This window comes from Nannobrachium achirus (assembly GCF_963921795.1).
Source record: "Nannobrachium achirus genome assembly, chromosome: 15".
Classification (NCBI taxonomy): domain Eukaryota; kingdom Metazoa; phylum Chordata; class Actinopteri; order Myctophiformes; family Myctophidae; genus Nannobrachium; species Nannobrachium achirus.
In genome coordinates this window covers 30,660,655-30,686,825 of record NC_137822.1, presented here as the reverse complement: position 1 = coordinate 30,686,825, position 26,171 = coordinate 30,660,655, and the positions used below count along the sequence as shown (strand labels likewise).

The window sequence follows — 26,171 nt, the reverse complement described above, 5'->3', positions numbered from 1 at the left end:
GTTTCCCTTCTGCAATCTGAATTGTACATCCACGGAGGAGACTGAGTGTGACGGTGTCTCCATTAAAAACCCATCTTCTGCTGCCAGATCAATGGCGTTCTGGTTACTCTGACCTTAAATAGACTGAGACGACTGGTCGGTCCGAGACGTTTTCCTTGTGATAAAAGATGGGTTTTTAATGTAGATAATGCCGTGCCTAGTCGCTCCCATGGATCTGAATAACTGAGATTAAAAAGCAGGAAACAAGAGCCAAGACCAACAGAAGATGTCATGTAGACCCTCTGTACAGCTGTAGTTATAATGGGCGTCACACACGTTTTACTACTTCACTGCTTGCAGCGTTTGAACGACTACTACGCTGTTGTTCCACCCTTACCAAGAACTGTTTGGAAAATTCACTCGCTTTTGCAGCTACTGATTGAGGACTAAATAAGAACTAAATAAAAAACTAAGCTATGATGACTAAAATTAAGACAATTTCATCAACAAATAAAAACTACTCTAAAATGTTTTTTTGTCGACAAAATCAACTGTAGATTTAGTTGACTGAAATCTTGTGATATTTAGTCAACTAAAACTAGACTAAAACTAAAACATTTCAGATGACTAAAATATGACCAATTTCTTTTTTCAAAAGAATAAGGCGGCTCGATTTTGATTATCTTAAAGGAGCTATAGTCAACTTTTTCATTGTAGAGCCGACACTTTGTTTACATCCTAGTCTATAGACTAGAATGTAAACAAAGTGTAGGTCTGACAATGGCCAAAATGATTATTTTATCATTATTTTACGCTTTTTGTGGTCATTTTTGAATAGAAACACATATAACACATTATATGAAGCTTATTCTTTTATAAAATATTTTGAAACATTATTTTTATTTTAGCATTCGTTTTTCAATAAAAAGTTGACTATAGCTCCTTTAAGTACCAGCTCTTATGCCTTAACTTAAAGGCCTGTCCAAACTGTTTGTCAGAGAGTTCCGACTTTTCGACGTGCAGCTTTCCGAACTCTAATTCGGGGTAATGGTTTTCAGAAGATGCAAGTGACGTCATTTTGTAGTTGAACCGGACCTTTCCGACGAAAAGTTCGGTGGTCAGAGACAGTATGGACTTTAAGTTAAGGCATAAGAGCTGGTATTTGCGGTCAAAATCAACACATGATGCAACATATGAATTCGGATTTACTTTGGAAAACCTTTGAAAGAATAGCCTGCATTAGCCTGTGATGTATCATTGCAGAGGTGCATGACAGATGACTTGTCTTACACCATATATCAGTGTCACCGATGAGTCATTGCTGACAACAACATGATGAACTTTTCACCTTGATGTAATTGTTCTGCATTACGATATCCCAGAGGTTGTGTGTATCATGTTACGGGACTGACTGAGCTACGGAACAGTCACTCTAAGCTCCGCTGGCATTGTCTTACACAGGTGGCATTGCCACGTCTGCCCCTCCCTCTGCATCCGGAACAACACATTAGCCTACATATAGAAATAGACATGCAGGCAGACTGACTGACTGACTGACTTTTACTGATCCTGCAAAGAGGTCGTCATGGCATTATGTGCAAATATGCTTCTCCAAGAATCAATAATGACACCCTTTACCTTTCATATTCACTTTAAACTACTGTATTGTCCTCTCTCATATGAAATGAAATAAAAAAAATATATATATATATTGCTGTCAGTGTCACCAATGATGACCCATTACTGACATGGATGAGACGTCATATAGTCACAATGTATAGACATATCTCTATTGTGTCAATAGACTACCAGTCAAATGTTTGGACACAGCTTCTCACGCTATTTCAGGCACACAATCTCCAATCAGTCTTTGTACATATCCAGCACAGATGAGGAGAAATGTTTCTTTGACTTTGCAAAGTCACTTCAATACAGCCGTCTTCAGCACAACTTTGATTTAATATCATTCATAATTTTTTACAGCGGTGAACAGCAGGGCACTCGCACACTGTCGCACCCCAGGAGCTGTTGTTGAACTTTTGGTCCCTGAGCAGGTTCACAGGAGAAGTTAGAGGCTCAGCGCTGCAATCAAAAACACACCAAATGTCATCATTTAATGGAGGGGAAAAATAGCTGTCATCCCCCTCAGCTCCTCAGATATTTTTCCAGTGGGTCTGGAGATTTGGTTATACGCTTGGTTTTTTAAATATTTGAACTGATACCGCCATGCAACCACTGTATTATACCAACTAGCCCTTACCCGTTCAAAGATATGAGCTCCGAAATGATGTGCAGTGTGTGGGTTATGGGATGTGCACTGTGCACACAGTATATGAGGGATGGAAATAACTTTAACTGGTGCTTGCATGCTAATATGTAGGAGCATCAATGTAAGAAATACCCGTTCCATTTAACAGCTACAGAGATACTGTGTACCGATCTGCATGATTTTTGGACAACATCTGTAACAGGGCCAGAACCCCCCCCCCCCCCCCCCCCCCCCCCCCCGCCCGCCCGCCCGCCCGCCCGCCTGCACACACACACACCCCCCCCCCCACCCCACCCCCCCGTGTGTGTGTGTGTGTGTGTGTGGGTTTGTGTGTGATTGTGCATGGCCTGAACAACAGCGCCCCTCCCTTAACATGTGTGGTCACAAAAGGTACTGTAGGCTAAATAGATATAGATACACCATAAAAATGCTAATATACAGCATACGATTTGTGAAAGTGACAAACGGGCTTCACAGTTATGTCAGGTGTGTTCATATGCTTATGGTGATGCGATTTCAGATCAATTGCTCCAGCCACTGAGGAGAAACGCTGTGACAGACACTCACTCAGACACTCACTCACTCAGACATTCGCAAAATTATAGTATAGATGAGGCCTGTGAATGTAGGCTATTGCTGTGAATTAAAAACGTTGATGTACAGTATGCTTTTCTTGCATGGTATTGAGATAACATGGACAAATCTCTGTTTTGTTAAGATCACCAAAGAAATGATAAAAGAACTGCTTAGAATACAATCAAAATTGCAATTTCAATTACATTTTACCATCAGCCTATTAAATACTGATACATTTGATAATTGAATTGATTATTTACTGACAAATTAAATGTACTGTTTGTAGTTTGTCTCACCAGATTGTTAGGGCTGCTGTATACATTTTATCTTATTTCTTTCAGAGATGCACAGATTCATTTTCATACACCTCACTCAGGATGAGGTAGATTGGCACGGAGAGAGCTAAGCCACTACACATTGTACAATGACTGTATCTTTGTAGGTCTCTCTGTCTGCCTCTCTGCAAAGGGTAGACACATGCGGATCCACTCAGCGCGGCGCAGGTGCAGCCCACAACATCTAAAGGGCATCACAGACGCGGTGCCCAGTGAGTGATCAACTAAGGTTAGTGCGCCCCTTTGATCAAGAGCACTGGCAGGAGTGTAACATCATATCAAATGGTGTGACAGTTATATCACACTGAATAACACATATTGCACACCACAGTGTGGACTTTTTACTATCTCTGATGTATGCCAACACATTCAGATCACTGGTTCTCATTATGATCTTGTTACCATTACATGATCTCTAGGGGCTTCATAACCCCCCAAAAGACAGATCTTTTCCCACTGTCTACAAAACAATGGCTTGGAAAGAAATGTATTCCAGCGTTCTCTTAAGTTATGCTACACATGTGTATCCAAACTTGTTTGTCAGCCCAGTCGCTTCCTTGTATTTCTGTCTCTCATCTCCCATCCATAAATTGAGAGAGAGAGACAGACAGACAGACAGACAGACAGACAGACAGACAGACAGACAGACAGACAGACAGACAGACAGACAAAGACACATGTGCAATGTGCAATGTGCAATGTGTAGTGTGATACCTCTCATTGTTCCAATGCAGTGGGTGGTTTAATAACATAATGGTTGAGAGTTGCATAATGAGTAGCCATTAAAGAATATCTTGAAGTGGAACTTTCATAAGGTAATCTGGTAACAGGTCTGTGGAATGTAAAAACAAAACAAAAACAACAAAAAAAGAAGAAAAAGAAAACTAATAAATCTATTGTCAAAACTGGAATTACATTACTTAAATACATTTTACAGCTATTTTTAGATTATGATCTCCTGATAAAGGAATTGTTTTGCAAAGAAAAATACAGATCTGGATCAAATACTGATTTGAAAAAACTTTACAAAGACCATTGTTCATTATTCTGACATGTAAATCTGACAAAACGATTCATGTTAATCATACACCCAACATTACGAGCAAGGGTCTAATAATAAAAAGGACAATAACATATAATTGAGGTTAGGGTTAGCCATAAGCCTGAATCAAAGCCACAACATCCGAGTTACATGGAATGTGTCTCCTCCTGCAAAGGCGCTGGAACACGCTGGTTTCCCGTAATAGCTTTTCGTGCATGCTGGGCAGACTTTCACCCTTTTACTTTGATGCATGTGACTAATGTTTCTGTCACAACCACTTCTAACACAGTTGCCATGTAGTCATGCCTTCTCTGGTCTGTGTGTCGCTCCATATTAATGTCATGTTTGTTTTTGGAACCCAACTCTAAAGATGTTTATGAGAATGATAAAATTGGCTGTGTCATGAGCAGCAGAAACGGCTATATCCTGTGGTCCATGATCCCTGCTAGCACTGGAAGGTTTGCATGTAAAACGTATCGAAATAAGACATCTAGAAAGGTTGGTGTGCACCAGTCGCTTCCAGTCCTCTGCACCATCAATTCAATTCAATTCAATTTTAGTGCCAAACAACACATTTTCATATAGAGCAGAGACCAGGCATTGTCGAAGCGTTTTTTTTTTTTTTTTTTTTGGCAACGAAAAACTCCCCTTCTCTCCACCAAATCATTGTATTATTGTTAGGGTGTTATACATGGGTTACAATAAAATGCACACATATACCATACATAAGGTTGCCTTTCCAATACTTTTGTTATGGCAAAGTAGGTGATGTTATTTCAGTAGTTCGTTGACAGTATTATTCAACATACTGGATATAGTGAGTGTAAATGAAGATAAGGATTTATTCATTCAAACTACTAGCAACAGTAGTCTTGGTATCCATTCAAAAGTGTAACTTTCCCAACTCTGGATGTCACTCATGCAGGATTCTTGACTTGCTTCCTGGGGTGGACTTCTGAGCCACGCGCACGCAAGCATGCACGCACACACACACTGCCAGGTATAATCAGTGCCAGTTCTTTTCAATAAGGGTGTAATGAGCTGTGGGGGAAGTGGACCATGGTCCATATGACTGACCATGTGTTAATGGACTGAGTCATATGAACTGAAACCACTGCCTCCTGGAGGACTTATATGGTTGTCTTTCTGATTCTCCTCTCCTCTCCTCCCCTCTCCTCTCGTCCCCCCCTCCTCTGTCTGTCTGTCTGCCTGTCTCTCTGTCTGCCTGACCATACATCAAATGACTGATTCATTCTGTCCGGCACACAACTTACCGGAATTCACGCTAGTGCTGAATTAGCATGCTATTTGCATTAAACACATTCAAATACTATACAAAAACAAGGCTTGCATATATTACTTGAAGGTACTTGCAATCAGTTGTACAGCAACATTGTTCTATAACCTCATAATGTATAATCAACAACGGTTTACACATCAGAGTTAGAGAGTTGTTGATGGGGTATTTGTCAAGTACATGCTTGCACATATGGTACCTCATAATGAATCCTCTGCATTACTATTTACCTATCCTGACTATTAGGCACTGTGGGCACGAGGGCACTCTTTTTAACATCACCTGGGCAGCAGTTAGAGACTGAAGTGTCTCGTTCAGGGACACTTCAGCACAAAGCCTGCAGAAGCCGTTGACCTTCTGATTTTCAGAAGGCCTCTCTCTCTCCCTCCTCAGTCACGGCTGCCAGAGTGTGTGAAGATATCGTTACTGTCAGGCAGAAACCTTGTATCTCCATGTTTCAAAGGTGTATGTTGCTTTTGTAAATGAAAGCCTTTCATCATACACATGTCACACAGAAGTAGTGAAAATAGCAGATCTAAAGCACACCACGCCTCGCAATGCGAGGCGTGGTGCTGCTTGAAGAACTGCTTGAAGCACACCGCTTAAACTGTTTTTAAAATAATAGCAAAAAAGTAAGGTTTTGGACATACAAGGTTTCCACCCGACAACGACAATTATACTATAAGTAGTAGAGACAGTCAGAGAGGGAGAAGAGGGGGGTGGAGAGAGAGAGAGAGAGAGAGAGGGACACACACACGCACACGCGCACACGCACGCGCACGCACGCACGCACGCACGCACGCACGCACGCACGCACACACACACACACACACACACACACAGAGACTTTGTGTGTGGGTTATTCATCAGGATCAGAAACTCCTACCTATCAGTTTTCCCAAATTGAAACATATGTCGTAATTTCCATATTGTAAAATCCGTTTGAAGAATTCACAGAGGTAGAATCAAATGTTTGCTGAAATGCACTCCCTCAGAAGATCACAATTCTGTTTGATCTTCAAAAACTGAGTCTCTCTGTAGTGGAAATGGTGCAGATGTAGCATTAATGTTTACCGTGATCCTCATCCATGAGTCCATTGATGGACTCCAACACATCCCACAGATTTGTTATTAAATAATATTGGTGGAATAGAAGTGTGGTTCTCCAACATTTTCATGTCAAGGACCACCCCCCCCCCCCCCCCCATTTGCAAAGCTGATTTGTGTTTCTAAATTATTCCACAAATCAAAAAAATGTAAATCTTCCAAATATAGGCAGTTTACAAACACAGAGCGCGTTGTGATCTTGTGACAGTAGCTCAGCTATCTTTGAAAAGCTAATTTAGGGTTGGTTAAACAGATTTTACATTTTTTTTTAGATCCCCTGGAATAGAGTGAGGCATTCTTTATTTTCAGTTCAATGATGTGATTAAGAAAGTACAGGGGGAAAAAATAATAAAAAAGGTTTAGCAAAAATCTGCCTCCTGGTGGCACTATAATAGGCTGATGTGATAGAATTGGGGCCGAGGTTTTTACTTGGCCTACAAGGAGTATTCATGCACAGTTCCATGCCGATCGTTCCAACGGTGCCGGAGATTAGCTCACACACTGACACACGGATGGACAGGGATGCTTTCGGCCTGGTGGAGACAACAAAACCAGAGGTGTTGGGATTTCCTCAAGAGCAGTGTAACAAAAGAGAAATACTCCTGTTTGGACCTGAATTATCTTGAAAGTAATCAACCCCACATTTTGCCATCTCATCCAGCTTTGAAGGCACACAGCGAAATCCTCAGTACAAATGGAAGAAATGGGTCCATTTAGTTTCCATTTGAGCACTCTTCTGAATAACACTAGATTTTACTGAGCAGGAGGCGTTCCACATGTGCTAACCAGCTCATACGTTCTGTGCCAAAGACACACAGTGGAAATAGCAGATCTACAAGCTCACAAAGATCCGACACATTGTGAGACTTGTAGATCTGCTGTTTTTGCTATTTTAGAAGAAAAGAAAAGGGGGGAAAAAAACACAATTTGTAATGACATTCACCAGATACAGTATATAATATTTCTTTTATAATTTTTATCCCACAATTTTGTAACCCATTTTTTCACCCAGTGCTAATTGCCTATGTAATCCTGGGCTCTGCTCTCCCTCTGCCGCGCCTGGGGAGACAACGGACTGACCTCATGCTTCCTTCTATGCATGAGGAGTCCAAGTTGCTTCTTTTCACCTGACAGTGGAGATTTCCCTGGTTTGGACGTAGCGCGTGGAAGGAACACGTTATTCCAACCAGTTCCTTTCCCCTCCATCAGGCGCCCCGGCTTATGCCGGCTGGCCAGGGGAGGCATTATTGAGACCAGGATTACGTGCATGTTTTTGTGAGGGTATCAACCCTAGGAGACACGGGGAGAACATGCAAACTCCACACAGAAAGGCCCTATCGCCAACCCCACCTAGGGTTGTATTTAGCAAACACCACAGCATCCCGCAGACACACCTGGTCTCACAGCTCACCAGTGGGCCTCGGCACACCGTTTGGGACTGTCCAGTGGTGTAAAATAACTAATTTTACATTTTATTTAAGTAATGTACTTCAGAACCATTTTGAGTTATTTGTACTTTACTTGAGTAGTTCCAATTTCCAATACCTTTACTTCAGGCAAATATTGTACTTTTTTACTCCACTACAATTATTTGAAAACGCTATGATCTACAAGCTCAAAACGTGCCACGATTCGACACGTTGTGAGCTTGTAGTTCTGCTATTTTCAAATTTTTTTTGTACTTTTACTTTTGGTACTTTAAGTATATTTTGATGCCAATACTTTCATATTTTTGAATTCCGGACTTTTACTTGTAACAGCTAGAGTATTCATATATTGCAGTATTGATACTTTTACTGAAATGTGGGTACTTTTTCCACCCCTGCCACTGTCCTGAAGTGACATGTGGTCCTGGAGTGATCATCCCCTTCTGGGACCTCCTGCAACCTTTTGCCCCACATCTAGTTTGACCGATAAGCTCAAATATGTGGTTTTGGGTTGCAGCTATAAAGCACAGTGAATGATAAGCAGCAGTGGTTTACAGTGCCCTTACCCCTGACATGTGCGATGTTACAGGGAGCTTAGCAGGATGATGTATGGTGGATAAGTATTTATATTGAATGGCCTCGGTTAGGCTAAGTGGGGGGATAATGGAAATAAAGAACAGGTGTGTATGTGCGTGTGTGCGTGTGCACGTACATGTGTCTGTGTGAGTGTGTGTATTTGTGGGCTTGTGGGTCCTCTACAAATCACACCGATGCTCAACCTTTTCAGACATTAAAGAAAGGCAGCTGCAGGTGTTCATTTTGCACACTACACGAACGCACGCACGCACGCACGCACACACACACACACACACACACACACACACGTGCAGACACACATTCAACCTCTCTCATATCCATATCTGTCATACTCTTAGACAAAATGCACACATTTCTCTCACACACACGCCTATCTGTTTCCATCTACAGTTTCTACCTAGCTGTATGTCAATTTCTCTGTGTTTTGGGGGGAAATCTATTATTTGATGATGAACACATTGCTGTGTGAATACTGTTGCCAGTATAACCACAATGCATTGCATTTAGTGTGCCATGATGTTTTACTAGGGGCTGATTTGCTTTGCAAACACTAAGTAAACACAAGACGTAGATTTTCTTTTTTATTATTTTATTTTCCTTTGAATGCTTTGTCTTTATTTGCACAAATAAAAGTAGGCTACATGCATTTCCCATTCCCATAAGCTTTCTGTTCAGGACCTCACAGTGGGACCCAGTACTGATAAAGTGTATTAAATATTGTATGTTATCTTGCCAGTCCCAGTAGGGGGGTTCCCTATAGCATGAAGTTCCTACATTGTTTTCAATACAGGAACCAAATAAAGAATGGCTTCACGATTTGGATCTACATGACATCAACATATTTTAGGAAAGGCTCCAGCGCGTGACCAAGCCAGCCGTTCAGAAACAGGCTATTAAAACAGTGGGGCAGGTCGGCCAGAACCGAAGTCTTTGGATCATTGGATGTTGGAGAGAGATCACTGAAACGCCTCACAACCGTATCTGCAACTCCATCTGTGGCTGCGTCTGTGCAGGAACTGGAAACCTTTTCCTGTCCTGATCTGATCTTCCATTGTGCTTGTTTAAAACCGGGGAGAAAAAAACACGCCGCTCACTCAAATCCTCAGCGTTAACTGAACTCTGAGCAGGGGCGTCACAAGTGGGGGAAAAGTGGGCCTGAGTTACTAGGGCCCAAGGTGGAGGGGCCTTCATTATTTAGCTATTGAAAAATAGTTGATATACAAGCTCACAGCACACCGTGCTGCGAGCTTGTCATGAAAATGTGTGCAAATCTTTGAATATATGTATTTTTTGTATATATAATATTACCATCATAAAATGGTAATATTTTTTTCTAGTCATAAAATGGTAATATTTTTTTCTAGTAAGTCTGTGTCTCAGAGGAGAGCTGTGGACACTTTAGAAACCCACCTACCAGAGTCATCATCTTTGGGAAATAAACAAAATAAAATAAAAGTAAAAAAGCGAAATCTTGTTTAAAAATAAAAAACACTATTTCACTTTCTTACTTTTATTTTTGATTAACTTGAGAACAACGGCTTCGATTATACCTACCTACCTACCTACCTACCTACCTACCTACCTACCTACCTACCTACCTACCTACGTACCTACCTACCTACCACCTACCTGCCTACATACCTACCTACCTCCAAACCAACTAACTGGAGCTGACATCAAGTAGCCCTCTCTACCCCTAATCCCCACTGGGTAGGCTATATACAGATATATGTGAAGCAGGTGTTCCCATAGTCTCCCTGGGACCACAACTGGTGAAAATAGCACAAGCTCACAATGCGTCACACCACGTCCTCTGTCTCACTACTTCTTAAAAGTATTTTTAAATGTATGGAATGTACATTAGCCTAATAATGTTTTTTTTGTTTTCATTTAAGAACAATTGTGGTTTTCCTCTTTCAAAATCTTTTGAAATATATAGACCTATATATTTTTTATTTGTTTGAAAAAAGAAAAAAATATATTTACTTGCGACCCATAATAAATTATGTTTGTTTGGAAAACATTGATGTGAAGGACTCGCAAATGACGTTTTGCTCTTACACTCCATTCTAAGGACAAACCACCAGATGGTGGCTGAGAAATATGTCCAAAAGTCATAAAAATACATTTTTCACATATTTCTTGCATGCAAGTCTCAATTGCCGATATAAAGAACTGACCTCATAGCCATTCCTCTTTAACTTGATAGTAGTCAGCACCTTAATAAACTGACATGACAGATATATGGGTGGATCAATGATATCTTGACCTATTGCAATGACATCTTGATAGATGTGGGCCTGATTTGCACCTGTAGATTTGAAGGGAATGTGACAGGAGTTCATAAAATAAAAAGGAATGCTTCTGCAAAAACCTTGGAAGTATGTCTGTCTCTCTCACACATGCACGCACGCACAAGCGCGCACACACACACACACACACACACACACACACACACACACACACACACACACACACACACATGCACGCACGCACGCACATACACACACATTATAATGATAGAAAATTATGCTTTAACACACACACACACACACACACACACACACACACACACACACACACACACACACACACACACACACACACACACACACACACACACAATATATAGGTCTACTGATAGAAAATTATGTCTTTAGAAGTTTTTTATCCACTAGGGGGAGCTTTAATTGAAAGAGTTGAGAGTTGAGAAAACACACACACGCAGTGCACACACACACGCACGCACGCACGCGCGCGCGCACACACACACACACACACACACACACACACACACACACACACACACACACACGCGCGCGCACACACACACACACACACACACACACAATTGTTTGTTTTTTTAATCCTCAGGGAGCAATATGTTGATCTCGTTACGTCATTCTGCTTGGTTTATAATGGGAACAGCATCCTTCAAATTGGCTATTAAAATAACATTATCACAGGCTAATTAATGCAGTGTTAATTTAGCCAAGTCTCCACAGAGGTCTCTGACTGGCTATACAACTGCAACCAAACAGACCCTTGCAATTGCACACTATTATGAGATAAATGAAATCTGGGTTGCTTTAATTTAATCCATATAACTGTGTGTGTGTGTGGGGGGGAGTCCCCGTGCACATTTTCCGTCTGGTTTATTTGCCTGCAAACAAAACAAACCCCCGAGTTCTTTCTTTGAGTCAACAAACCGCTCTCTCTATTTACTCAGACGTCTGACAACAACATCAACATGTGTTTACTGCCCCGTGTGAACCAACGAGGCAGGCAGAGAGCACAGGGCTGGCATGGCTATAGAACAGGAGGACAACACGGTCAGTGGCGTCAGTTCAGCACAAGCTAAGGTATGGCAAAATTACTGGTGTCTTGCATGTCATGTTGCCATACCTTAGCAACAGGCACGAGTAGGTTACAGTACATTATTCTTTTCCCCTGTAGCCAAGGTATGGCAGCTGCCATACCTTGCCATACCCAATTGACGCCTCTGAACACGGTGGACTGGACGTTCTTTCTACTGTGTCCAGGGTGTATGAGACTAGGCTATCAGTGGTTCTCAATCTCCCCTTAACTTTGACACTGACAGTGTACAAATGGCCTACAAATGTGGTTCCATTTGTACAATGTCAAAGTTATAGACTTGTATGGGTCAATTTAGACACTCATAAGGAACCTATAGGCCTAGAGGAGAGTCCCTGAAATCCACTTTGAGAACCACTGGACAATATGACCCGCGGCGCCGTTACAGTGTGGGGTTTTCTCATGTTAATGTTGCCAGTTTGTAAAGGCATTAATTAAAAGGGCATGACAATCTAGCCACGGGATCACAGCTGGCTGCCCTTGTTGCATGCTACACCTCCCAGGGCGGCCTGCCTAAAAGTAGTCCTAGATCTACAAAAGATCAGATAAAAGTAATCCTGAGATCAATAATTAACATAGTCAGAATGCCTACATTGGAGAGAAAATAACGTCTCAAAATTAGGGCCCACTCACCTTTTTTTCTTTTCTTTCTTTTTTATATCATAGCTGGGGTTTAATAAGCCATATAATTGGCCTAATCAATTAATTGCCCTTCAAATTAATCTACGACTATCGTGGTCATTAATCTTAAGCGGAAATAAAAGCACTGGCACGGGATGTGACCGATATGTCAAGAAGATAATTGACCAGCAAGAACCCCGGCTTCCATAGCTTGCAAGCATGCGTGCGTGTTTCGCACGGTTGCTGATGCTCAAGCCTGCCTCAATCTAGAGGCCAGTGGTTCACAAACTTTTTAGCCTGTGACCCAAAAGAGAAATTACACATTTACAAAATAGTGAAAATAGATCTACAAAGTGCTATTTTCAAACATTTGTTTTCTAATTTATGAAATTACTTGAATGAATGAATGATATGATGATATATTCCAAATTCATTACTTTTTTCATATTTTGAAATAATTATAATTTAAAAAAATTAAGGGACCCACAAAAACGTGTCCGCGAGACCACGACCCACAAATGGGTCCCAACCCAGTGTTTGGGAAACTATGCCTTTGGTGCGTGTGTTTGGGGGGAGGGGGAGAGAGCCGGGAGGAGTGAGTGAGTGAGTGGACATGCCGACAGACAGGGAGAGATGCTCTCTCTCTCACCGTCACACACACAGTCACACGCACTTTCAGGAGCAGTGTACACGCTGAGAGAGAAGGCTGGAAGCAGCGAAGACTGACCACAACATTTCACTGCAGAGAGAAACGGGATCATAAGTTTGTTTAACTTTAGATCAGTGTTGAACGTCTCGCCGATGCGCATTTTGTTGTTGTTGTTGACAAACTACTGGAGTCAAGCCTAACGGAGGGGAAAGTAAGTTTATTTTTCGGCAGTGACTTTTCAGCCAGGTGCGTGGAGTGGAGTGGAGACTGTGGACCTGCTGCTGCTGCTGCGTTGTTGAGACTCGGAGAAAAGTTTTAATCACCAACCTCGATGGAAAGTTGAGGTGGAAAAGCTGAAGGGAGACACGGTGAATTCCACGCAGGGCAGGGGGACTGTACACACGACGGACTGGAGGAGGAGGAGGAGGTGTGGAGGAAAGGAGTCGCCAAAGAGATGCGACAATCTTCTGAAACAATCTCCATGAGCCACCATCATCATCATCACACACGTGAATCGGTTTCAACATGACTCTGTCTGGCGGCGTCTTCTTGTCGGATCATACACGTCAACTCGTCTCGTGTGATTATTTGACTGGAGCTGAAGTTTTGGAGATAGGACTTTGATCAGTGGAGCGGCTGCTTGCGACACGTTGTGAACACATCAGTCCCCGTGCACGTTTCGGAGAGCTACGATGCGGCTCACCCTGGGCTCACTCTTCCAAGCTTGTCTGATGTATCTGGTCAGGACGACTGATCAGTGGAGGATGAAGGATTCTGCCAACTGCGAGCTCAACAAGAAAGTAGGTGTTTAAATAAGACACTGGTTGTCAAACTTCTTCTTGTCAATTGGTTCCTATATTATGATTTAGCTGGACATCCCCTGGAACTCCCTCAAGGACCCCCAGGGGGTCCCCGGACCCCACTTTGAGAACCACTGGTTTAAGGATTGCACACTTGATTACTACAACTCACAAACTAGATCTTGTTCACTCTCAGAGACTGAGTTACAAATAAATGAACACCGAAGATTAAACTTTCAGTCAGAGTCAAAATATTGCATTTTTATTGTTACATCATTCATTTGCAAGGTGCAAAAATAATGATGTGTGAGTTGCACACACTTGTAGCCTACATCATGCAAAGTTTAAGTGTCATGCATAATGCTCAACACCCATCAAGTCTCTATGCGCCATAGGTTATTTAAATGACATGCTCGTCCATTCATTACAACAATGAGATAATCAGTTTAATTCATTCTCTTTTACCAGGTGAAAAATAATTTAAATTACTGAGGTGTTGTTGTTTTTTTCACTTTTGAGATGACTTAAGCTGTTGATACTTTTTCCACATATCTGTTTCAGACCTGTGGAAAAAAGTGTCAGCTGGACTTGACAAATAATGTCAAAAGTCACTCTGGATGTTCAGAGATGTGTGTATTTGTGTGTGATTTAAGATGCTTCAGAAACAGGACATGTTTGAGCTGCTCAAACCCTGTCGCATACCTTTTTACAGAAGTGTGTGTATTGGTTTTTGGCACCTATGTCCTAAGTGGTCTTGTTAATAAGTCATTATCATGCTGTTAGCGGCAGTCTGTGCAGTAAACAGTTTAGTCAACACGTTGCCAGACAGGGCCTTTAACGTCTTTGTCACCCGCGGTTGATTACTACCACTAAAGTGAATCACATTAATTAGACAACTGCCTGTGTGAACCTGTCCGTCTGACACACAGCACGGCCACTCTACTTAGTGAATGTAATCCGCTATCTTAATTAAAACAGGATTCATCTGATTCTCATCAAATTAACGCTAAGTTAGCTGTGACCTGCCTTCTTGCGTGTTTCTCACACACATGACTGTCGGTAACAATGAATTAAGTCTCTCTCTCTCTCTCTCTCTCCCTCTCACACACATGTATTCTTCTTGTTCTCCAGCAAACTGACCTGAACTCCTTCCTGTGGACGATCAAGCGAGACCCTCCCTCCTACTTCTACGGCACCATCCACGTCCCCTACACCCGCGTCTGGGACTTCATCCCGGAGAACTCCAAGCAGGCCTTCCAGGAAAGCAACATCGTCTACTTCGAGCTGGACCTGACGGACCCCTACACCATCTCTGCGCTGACCAGCTGTCAGCTGCTGCCCCAGGGCGAGAACCTCCAGGACGTCCTGCCCCGGGACATCTACCGGAGGCTGAAGAGGCACCTGGAGTACGTCAAGCTCATGATGCCCTCGTGGATGACGCCGGACCAGCGGGGGAAGGGCCTCTACGCGGACTACCTTTTCAACGCCATCGCCGGGAACTGGGAGAGGAAGCGGCCCGTGTGGGTGATGCTGATGGTGAACTCGCTGACGGAGGCGGACATAAAGACGCGCGGCGTGCCGGTGCTGGACCTGTACCTGGCCCAGGAGGCGGAGAGGATGAGGAAGAGGACCGGGGCCGTGGAGAAGGTGGAGGAGCAGTGTCACCCGCTCAACGGACTCAACTTCTCTCAGGTTGGTTTTTTTGGAAGGTGACCCCGTCGATGTCAATTCAAAGATGTGGATTTTGGCCTGTCGAGATTGATTCTGTTTTCACAGAGATCATGTGCTGTAACCGCACTGTAAACTCCTCTCAGCTATGATCTGTCTGTTTGTGTATGTCATTTACTTGTGGCTCCTTTCATCCATATCCTGTGTGTGTGTGTGTGTGCGCGCGTGCGTGCGTGCGTGCGTGCGCGCGTGTCTGCGCGCGTGCATGCATGTGTTTGTGCATGCTCGCGTGTATTTTGCCCCATTACATAAGTGTGTATGTGAATGAGTAAGTTTCACTACAAGAGCCGTCATGTTACTGTAATCTCAAAGACAGACCACATAAGACATATTTTCCAGTAAACCATGTGCTTTAAGGATGAGTCAGGCCTTTTACACAATGCACAGCATCCCGTGGAAACCTTAAATGAACTGATATTTGATAGGACAGTACAAAAACCTCAACAACACTGCACAGAAATGTGAAATAAAAAGTTATGTATATTCATATCCTAGCTCTGTTCCTGAGGACAGAGAGTCATAGTTCTCTCTCTTACCCTCTAAACCACTCTTTCTGTGTTGACTGAGCTTAGCGGAGTGTTAATAATCAGCTGTACAAACAGTGGGCCGTGCTCTGCTGGTCATCTGTTATTAAAGAAAAATGGATCCTAATGACTCAGGGCTGAAATCGGCAGAAAAAAGAAAACCTTGTTCCTCAAGCAAACGCTCTCAAGTCCCCCTGTCTGTCTGTCTGCCGCCTGTCTCTGTGCCACTCTGACCCTTGCAATTACCAGACGTCTTTCAAAGGCAAGCGGTTGCTATGAAATCATGTTCCATATTATTGTGGAATTTCTGCTAATGCTGGTTGGGAGCTAAGGGGATTACACTTGACCATTTACCCTAACACACAGAAGCTTAACTTTTTGTTATTTTAAAGCAGGCCCTGTCGGCCCCAAAAAACTATAATTCTCCGCCCCTAACAACCATGCTGCTGCTGCTATTTCTGATGCATTTGTGCTTGTGAAAAGCAGATAGGTCTACACAGTAACACATTGGTGTTTGCGATGAAATTAATAAAGATTGCAAAGGTTTACTTTAGTTCCACATATAAATAGAGGATGTTGAGCTGCAGTTAATTTGGTTGCAGCTTTTTTTTTAATGCTCCTTCTGAGGCGCAGCTCACATGCCTCAAGGCCTTGCTGTCGGCATGCATGCGTTGTTCTCAAATGATTTAAAGTTATTTTTTGTAAAAACGGGCGCATACCCGAGACATACATTAGACATTGGGTGAACCAAAAGGAGCGCCCCAAATTAGGCTTGGCAATGACATACACACGTTCTAGCCATCTACACATGGAGATTCATATCTTCTTATCTGTAATAGCCTGCACTTTCACACTCCATTTGCAACTGCTGCGAGATTGATTTTAGTGTTGGGATAGGAAAATGTTCAACGAATTGCTGTGGTGTGGCATCTGACAGCTTGGGGCCTTTGTTAAGGAGAGTCAAGTAGCATACTGTTCTATTTAAGATCTACCTTTGATGCTATAAGATAATATAATGGTTAAAATACAAATTGCTTTCCTATTGCCGAAGTAAACCATCTTGAAGGCACAGTTGAACTATGGCGTGTATCTGAAATTGTACACAGCTCCATTGCTTCACAGTTGCAGTAGAGAACATTCAATGGTTCCATTCATACTGCTCCATCAAATCAAATTGATCGGAGCTTGATTCTAATTGTACAAGGTTGGCACTGCCTTGCAGAAAATGTGCATCTGTGCTCTTAAATTTACTGAGTCAGCTCCGTACGAAAGGCTGCCCAGCTGCATTGAATTTGTCAATGTCTGACACAGGCAATAAAGTAGTTAAATTTAATTTTAGGCTTTGAAAAAAGAGGGGCGCTTGATTTACCCTGTTCTGCAAGTGGTGCGGTCATTTTTGAGTCTATCCAAGTGTCTGGCAAGATAACTGGTTGAGGCACACCTCAACCACACTGAAATTTTGAATGAACGTGAACGTAAATCACACGCACGCATGCACACACACACACACACACACACACACACACACACACACACACACACACACACACACACACACACACACACTTACTTTTCACTCAGATATCCACAGCTAAGCATAGTTGCTGTTATTCTAACATGGAGCCCCTCAAGCTTGACTTTGCCCAGTTACACTAAGTGACTTGGCTGCGGACAACAATAGCTGTATGAAGGACTGTTTTCTCTGAGTCTGTTGATGGAAGCCCACTGAACATTCCACACCTCAGTGGAGCAGACCTGCTAATGAAAGTGTTTTTTTCCTCCGCTCCCATCATTGGGAGTAATGGTGCATGTAGAGGTGATGAATGCTGGTCTCAGTGCACTGCCATGAGGAGCGGGAAGGAATGCTTGAAACCATACTTCATTCATGAACTACAGAGGGACTATAGCAGTGAAGGTTGCATTGCGGACATACGTAGATGTGTAGAATGCTCATTAGGTAAGGAAAGGCATGAAGGTTTGTCCACTGTCCAGTAAAAGCATGATGACAGCATTGCCATTGCAGTGTGATAGCCCTGTAAGACCAATTCTACTTTTTCCCCTGTATAATGTTCATTCTCTTAAAAAGTACAAGGACTTTACATTCAGTATTTATACTGAATGTAAACGTACAGATTACCATAATTGCTTTTTAATTATACTGCTCAAAGGAATTACGGGTACTCATTGATTCCGTAATTTTTTTGACCGTTTTCGTGAGCAGTATATACACTGCTCATGAAAACTGCTAAAAAAATTATGGGATGAAAGTGTTCCCTCAATTTCTTTGAACAGTGTATTTATAGTCCATGACATCCACTGGATTACATGTCATATAAGATTTCATGCGATGTAATGATTGCAATTGCACCTTACTCACTTTCTTTGAGATGAACATTTTAGGCATTGTAAAGATGCGCTTATCCTGAGCAATGTACAAGTGTGACTACAGAGAAGCGAAATGTAATGCTACACCCGCACCCAAATGGATTTAATTACGATTATATGAAAAACAAATTGTAGCAACGATGAGAAATTGGATTTTGCATCTTTTATAAGCCACTTATTGTGTGGAGTTGTACTCATTTTCCGCTGCCGACAGAGGGGTTTCAGATATGAGGAGGACGTTAATTCTCTGACCAAAACCAAACATAACTCCTGCCTAACATGAAACCAAGCATGAACTCTCAATAGCACTGGTGATTTGAACTCAATTATCATATCCCCCTCTTTGTCTGCAATCGAGGCACTTCCATACCCAATTTCAGAGGAATGCCTTTCTTCAAATGTGGCTACAGTGAGCATATCGGACCCAAACCGAAGTTTTACGACTCATATCACCAGTGTGTTTTGCAAAAAGCCATACATTTAACTCTAAAGCATTTCACATAAAATGGTTGATTGTGTACAGTTTTTCAACAATTCAGCTCGACCACAGGATCATGAGCGATCTTCTACATAATGGACAGTATCTGTGTTCATGAGTCAGCAAATACAGTATGTGGGAAACTGTCGAGCTCTGAGGAGTCAGACACAAGCCCGGTTTGTACAAAATCCATTGGAGGGGACAGCCCGTGTCACAAAGTGTGAACATCTCCAAACTCTTCCGATGACAATGACGACAAAATATTTTGGTTATGTAAATCACATGAAATCCGAAGCTTGATCCAAGAGAGTACAATGGGTGTCCTTATTTTCCAAACCAGGATGGGCACAGTTTTGGGCAAGCTGCCATTGTTTTCCAGAGTGTGTCCACAGAGGGACATCTTTCTAAATCCTCCTGGTAATGAGGTTAGATGGCAAATGAGCAATGACGATGATGGAATTGTGTGTCGTGCGTGCGCGCGTGCGTGCATGATGTGGGTGCGAGTGTGTATTTTGTGAATGTGTGTAATAAGAGAGGTTTCCCTGGTCTTGATTAGGAAGATCCGCAAGAATCTTTGCCTAAATGGGAAAACAGTCCTGTGTGTGTGTGTGTGTGTGTGTGTGTGTGTGTGTGTGTGTGTGTGTGTGTGTGTGTGTGTGTGTGTGTGTGTGTGTGTGTGTGTGTGTGTGTGTGTGTGTGTGTGTGTGTGTGTGTGTGTGCGTGCGACGTGCACGTGTGTGTGCATGTGAGAGAGAGAGAGAGCAAGAAAGTGTACATGCATTGTGTTTTCTTCATAAAGTCTTTGTAATTTCACTGCATGGGCAGCAAATTCGATTAGATCTCATTTGTCCCACTGGAAAGAATTATGGCTATCCAAACCATTGATTTAGTGATCATGGCAGGGACTGTGTGCAGCCAACCATGAGGAAACTCTAGACGTACAGCCACATGCTGCAAAAGATGACACTTTTAGCCAGTGATGGTATCTTAATATCAACTCTATTCAAATCTCTGCTTCGTCTGGAGTGTTTTTTTACTGGCAAAATAACATTTATTTGTTATATCGGGAGTTGTTTTAAGGATAGTCAAAGGAAGTGTAAAGAAGTCCTGCATGTGCATTGTGCAGCAATATATTTGGATCTATAATACTTTAAAATTTGCCCAGGAATTCTGAATATGAGATTAAATGACATTTTTTGCAGATAAGCTGCAAGTTTATGGTATCGTTTGGCCATCAATGGATCAATATTATTGTTTAAACTGTAGGGCCCCAACAGGGCTAGCCATGACTTACTCATTATCTACACACAGTATGTCCCTAAATATCCCCGCCATGCAAGATGCGTGTGACTCTTTTCAATTGTTCTTGCCAGTGGAAATGATTTGTCAGCTGTGTTATGGTTTCAAATAAATGAATCGTCCCGACATTTGGATAATGTGCTGAGGTGTCCTTGGACTCGGCAAGTTCCCTTTGGTCCAGATGTGGAAGAACAGCTGCTGATTATCGTAGAAGTATAGCAATGATATTGCCTTGTTCGTTGTTTCATAAACTTTTAATTATTTTACTCCTAAACATTGTAGTCGACTCTGCATTGATATCACAGTGGGAGTGTAGACGAGTAGATGACCACATTGAGCATGTTTGACAGTGGGTGTGCTTTGTTATTGTTTTGTGGTTTATGTAGGTGTTTTGTGTTTGTGTATATCTGTGTCCAAACTGTCCATGCAATTTCGCACACACGTACGTGCTATGTGTGCATACACATTCATGGGTCTCTCATTTGAGCACATTTCCAAATCAGAGCTGTAAAGTCCAATGTGACGTACTTCATGGCTTTCCTTCACTTCCTGGCTACACGTCTCATTGAGGTGCCTGGTTTCATTCCCTCTGTTGACCAAACAGTTCCATATTAAATGTCTGGCATTTCCCCAGGCATTATGTGTGTAGAGTAGATAGATGACACCGGAGACAAAGACGTATAGATCTTCTCACTTTCAGTACTGTCCTGGACAGGTCCATGGGCAGAAATTAAGCTTGAGGCCTGCAGACGCAGACCGTTAGGTTAACGTGGAAATAAAAGGTTAGCTAATAAACAATGGTTTTGTAGTTAATCATATTGAATTTGATGGGCTCATTTCTATCTGCTTAGATAAAGATCTTGTAGCAACAGCTATGTTAAAGCTCAAGCTCTGAAACCGTACCATTCACAAAATCACAAATCGGTCTGTTCCCTCCTTGTGCTGGCTTGACTTCCACGTATGTAAAAAATAAACTCCATTACTTAAGATTGTACAGTGGGTAAACTTTACAAACCTACCAAAGAGGAGAAAAAAAACCCACCAGAAATGAATCGTCATTTCTGTTTTCATGTCCATGATAGTTCATTTTATCATTCCAAAATAGACCACACCACTACTATGCTGCTTCTTCATTCAGCCAATCCCCAACAGGCGTCTCTTCTCAGCCAGTGCGTTGATGTAGCATCATCTGCACTGTTCTGACATTATGGGTTCATACATTCAGACTCACAATCCCCAAATGTGCAGCTGTTTAAAGGGAAACGTAGCCGATTCTGAACCTAAATCCCATTGTTCTAATGTGACTGAGTCATATATAGTTAGTTTTGGGGGAAAACACTCTATGTCTTTTGTGTATTTCTCCTGGGAAATGCAGAACATCAGAACAAAGGGATTTAAGTTCAAATTGGGTGTCATTTACTACTATTTATTTTGAGGTCATGTCACGCACGAAATGTGGATAAAGCTACGACCATGAATCAGGCTTGATTTAATAACATGATTTGGTTCCATTGTACACTCTCCAAGTAAAATTTCATTTTTAGTAGATAGTAGATTTGGGGTACCAGAGATTGTGTGTGTGTGTGTGTGTGTGTGTGTGTGTGTGTGTGTGTGTGTGTGTGTGTGTGTGTGTGTGTGTGTGTGTGTGTGTGTGTGTGTGTGTGTGTGTGTGTGTGTGTGTGTGTGTGTGTGTGTGTGTGTGTGTGTGTGTGTGTGTGTGTGTGTGCGCGCGTGTGTGTAAACTGAGTGCCACGTGTTGGGTGGGGTGGGGATTGAATCAGGGTCAGGATCGGGGTCGAAAAATCATATTTTACATACAGGGGTATCCTTTTTGTGTGTAACTCAAAGGCAAGTGAGCCAGATGCCGCTGGATGCCAGGGGAAAAGGCCTGAGAACCTTGAAGGCATATTCAGTACCAGCGTACAGTATAGCCGGTGCCGGGGGCCTTTCCTGGTTGTGTAACACAAGCTTGTGCTGCTCAAATAGTGTTTTAATAGCTTGTCTCTCTGACTTAACACCAGGTCATGAAAATGTGTTCAGGGCCGGGTGCTGCTTTGCACGTGTGTACAGTCACTGACTGTACAATCCTGAAGGTTAATTTAAACTTTCAGAGCTATTCTGCTGTTTGTACACTCTCAGAGAAAAAAAAAAACAGGGCAAACTGCACTCATCATCTGCAAAACCTTAAGGCCGTTTTCTCTGAATCGGACTGTGACTAGTACTTACAAACAGGTGTCCCTGTTTTGGGCACGTCATGCACTCATTAATTCTCTGAACTGTTCTACATAGTGACAATAGCCAGGCTCAGAACGTGTCGCGATGTGACACATTCTGACCGTGTATGTAGACTAGTGTAGAACTTGCAGATGGGATATTTACACATTTCTTTATACGACAAACTATATAGGGCACAAGTGTTAAGTGGGGGCAGATAGTAGGCGCCGTTCACACAACAATTAAAGGTGCTATAAGTGTGCATTGATTCCATTTTTTTTTACTTTTTCCATCAAGATATTGAGAACTACTGAGCTAAAGGATCAATTTAATTTTGTGAATATGTAATAGTAATATTCGGTTTGGAGAATATACTCACTATCAGACAGAAATCGTGTATCTTCATGTTTAATCTTTTTATGTTTTTTTTTTTTCTTTTCATAAATGAATTCCCTATTTTATACTTATTTAATAACTAGACTGGATCCATTGGAACACAGTTTCAATGATGCAGATGCATTAATCATCTTATTGAAAATAGCCAAATCTTCCACTTAACTCATTAAAGTCATGCCACATGCTATGTTTAGGTTTAAGCGTGTGGTGTAAACCTCATCACCATCATGATCAATGCCCATCACCGCTATCTAAATACAGTGTTAACACGTGTGAAGTATGCAAAGAACTTTATGAAAACAATAGCTTTCTGTCAGCATCATAGGAATTGCTTTGATAACACTCACACTGTATGATAAAAGACAGAACGCAGATTTGGCATGTAGTCCTTCAGTGTGGATCTGTAGTTAATAAAGACAAGACAATAAACACTATGGAAAAAAAGGTAAAGTCTGCATGCTCGGAAATGCTGCCATAGTAAAAACGACTACGGGTCCATTTTTACTGAGTGTTAAATGAACACTCAGGATTTTACTATGCAGCACTTCAAGGTTCAGGCGTTGGGTTTGACAACCACAGCACCTGATTGCCTTTCATTTGACGCCCGTTACTGTGTGCCTGTTGCCCTGGTTTTTGGTCACTTCAAAAGACAGTGGCATTCGGAGGACCTGTATACTAAGGCTTTTACAGACACTTTGGCAGTACAGTATATGGACCACCCTACCGTCTTTGGCATCTACACTGTACTTATGTGAGCTGTGCACGTGGCGTGGAGTCATCGGCACAGCCAGGTGACCCTATTGATATCGGTGAGTGTGTTCACAAAAAGTGAAATGAAATACCACATGCTTAAAAGGAGAATTCCGGTCTAAATGGCTTTCTTACCGTATTTAGTAATTAGTTTGTCCCCAAAAAACAGGCTTAGGTGTTATTATTATTTTTTTAGGGTTAGGGTTGGCCGACCCCACCACAGCCTAACCACAGCCTACAACGGAAGGATCGGGGCATATGCAAATCCGCTTATTTCCATTGTTTTAAAATATTCTTTTCCGGTTCATATGTCATATCGCCCCTTCATACACACACTATGAATATCTAGATCCTAGATATTCAAAACTTCCGATTCCTATTGGATTCAATACAATTCGGAAGTCTCGTGAGACAAGATTTCTAACGTGATGAGAACTGTTTTATGGCAGAATCTCAACAATGACGTAAGCCTGGAATATAATGTTGTTGCGACGGCTATAGTGTGTGTATGAAGGGGCGATATGAGCTGAAACAAAATATGAATGCCGATTAAATTATAGATGGCTCTATCACTGTTTTTTTCATTGGTCTCATTAACTTTAGCAAGCAGTTTTCCATACACAACATCCAACATCTGATTGTGAAAAGTTACCAGCGATGAAAAGCAGTACTCTGAATACCTCTTAAAACTTTTATGCTTAGTTTTAAAGATGTATGCGAATAAGTAGTTAAATGCACGGGATACATTTGCCCATAAAGCTAAACAAAACAGTTCGGCTCCTATGCATTCTCTGGGTCAATAAGTGCTGTGACCCGTTTGTGCTACTACTTCCTATGTCAAAGTGCAAGTACCATGTGCATGTACTTGTATAAATCTAATTTACTTAACAGTTGTGTTTTTTTTTTTTGTGATTCTTCCACACTAGTGTAAGAGTCATTAGGACATCATTTCAATGTGTTTGCTGCCCATTATAGGGTATTGTTGTGCAAGTTAAGGTTGTTGCAGGGTGAATGGGACAGAACCCCCCAGGACCCTCATCATTACTTAAGCTACGACCAGTCAGCATCAATTAGCATGTGACTGGCAGGACTTGAAGGGATACATCCCAAAGTGTCCCGTGAGATGCCCTGTGGGAGGAACACAACAGTGCAGAGAAAATGTCAGCATTCCTAAGAAATTAAATTGTTTTAATTGCAAATAACCATTGGGATCTAAAACATTTAAAGGCATATAGGTAACATTCGTTTAAATAAGAACATACCACTCAAAAACGAATGCTGCAGGGGTACTAGCGCCCGACAATTTTGGATTTTGGAACGCAGCTACAATCAGCCTTTAACACATTTCCGGTGCCTACGCCATTTTGCTGCAAGTGTTTGGGGCAGACACTCGCGTATAAGTTGTCACACTCGCGTGTAATGGTTATTGTGAAAAATAGCGAAAGATTGTATTTAAAAATATATATATTTTAATTGAAAAGGTTACACAGTATGACTTAAGGACCTCTTGACAATGCAGAGCTCCCTCCTGAAGCACCCCCGCTGGACTGAGTTGGCTTTTAGAAGTAGAGGTGATAATGGCAACTGTGACATTGGAGGACAATGGAACGGTGGGGGAACGTGAAATTGTGCGTGAAGTGTGTAAAGAGTTGAGCAGAAGGTTATATAGACGTGGCCATACTGTGGATAGGTAACCGGAGAAAGGGTGTGATAATGTTCCTCTGACATGGGAAATGGGTAGGCTGGCTTGGTATGCTCTGTGCGACAGACAGTGTGCCCAGCCCACGCATGCTAATGTAGTAATACAATATTAGAATGTACTGTATACTCCCCCTGAACTCTTAATGCTGTGATTCTCAAATCTTTTCATTTCAAGGACCCCATGTTTACCATGCACTAGGCCAAGGGTTCCCAAACTTTTAAAGCTGCGCGACCCTGCAAAAGAATCATATTTGAACTGGGGACCCCCACCCTGAGGAGCACAGATTGTAGGAATTTACATTTTAGTTTGATTGAGTAAAAGTAAAAGCATTCGTCATTATTCTCTGTTCCGGGAGAACGGCAGAGAACGTATCACATTGTGAATGTATCAAATTCTTTGTGTACTGCTTATCTCTAACCTGTGTGTGTCTGTCTCCAAGAACTAATTTTTGCGGGGTTTGGTGGAATTTCACAGGTACTTACCACACTGGAGTTTTTTGCATGACTTTGCTGTTCTCCTCAGATTTTTGCCAGGAAACGGAGTCTTGGGCAGGGAAATATCCCAACAGTGTTACATATCTTCATGCATACCAGGACCTATAATGACTGGTTGTCTGAAAAC

General features: G+C 42.1%; 1 protein-coding gene across 1 annotated transcript in view; it reads left to right on the top strand.

The window, feature by feature from the left end:
- Positions 1-13,966: 13,966 nt before the first annotated feature.
- Positions 13,967-26,171, top strand: part of trabd2a (TraB domain containing 2A) — a gene marked incomplete at both ends in the record, with an annotated part of 74,043 nt that continues 61,838 nt past the window's right edge. Inside the window, 2 exons of the mRNA XM_080743542.1 lie at positions 13,967-14,074; positions 15,206-15,766. Of these exons, the coding sequence (XP_080599668.1) occupies positions 13,967-14,074; positions 15,206-15,766 (669 nt within the window). The remainder of the gene's footprint in view (positions 14,075-15,205; positions 15,767-26,171) is intronic.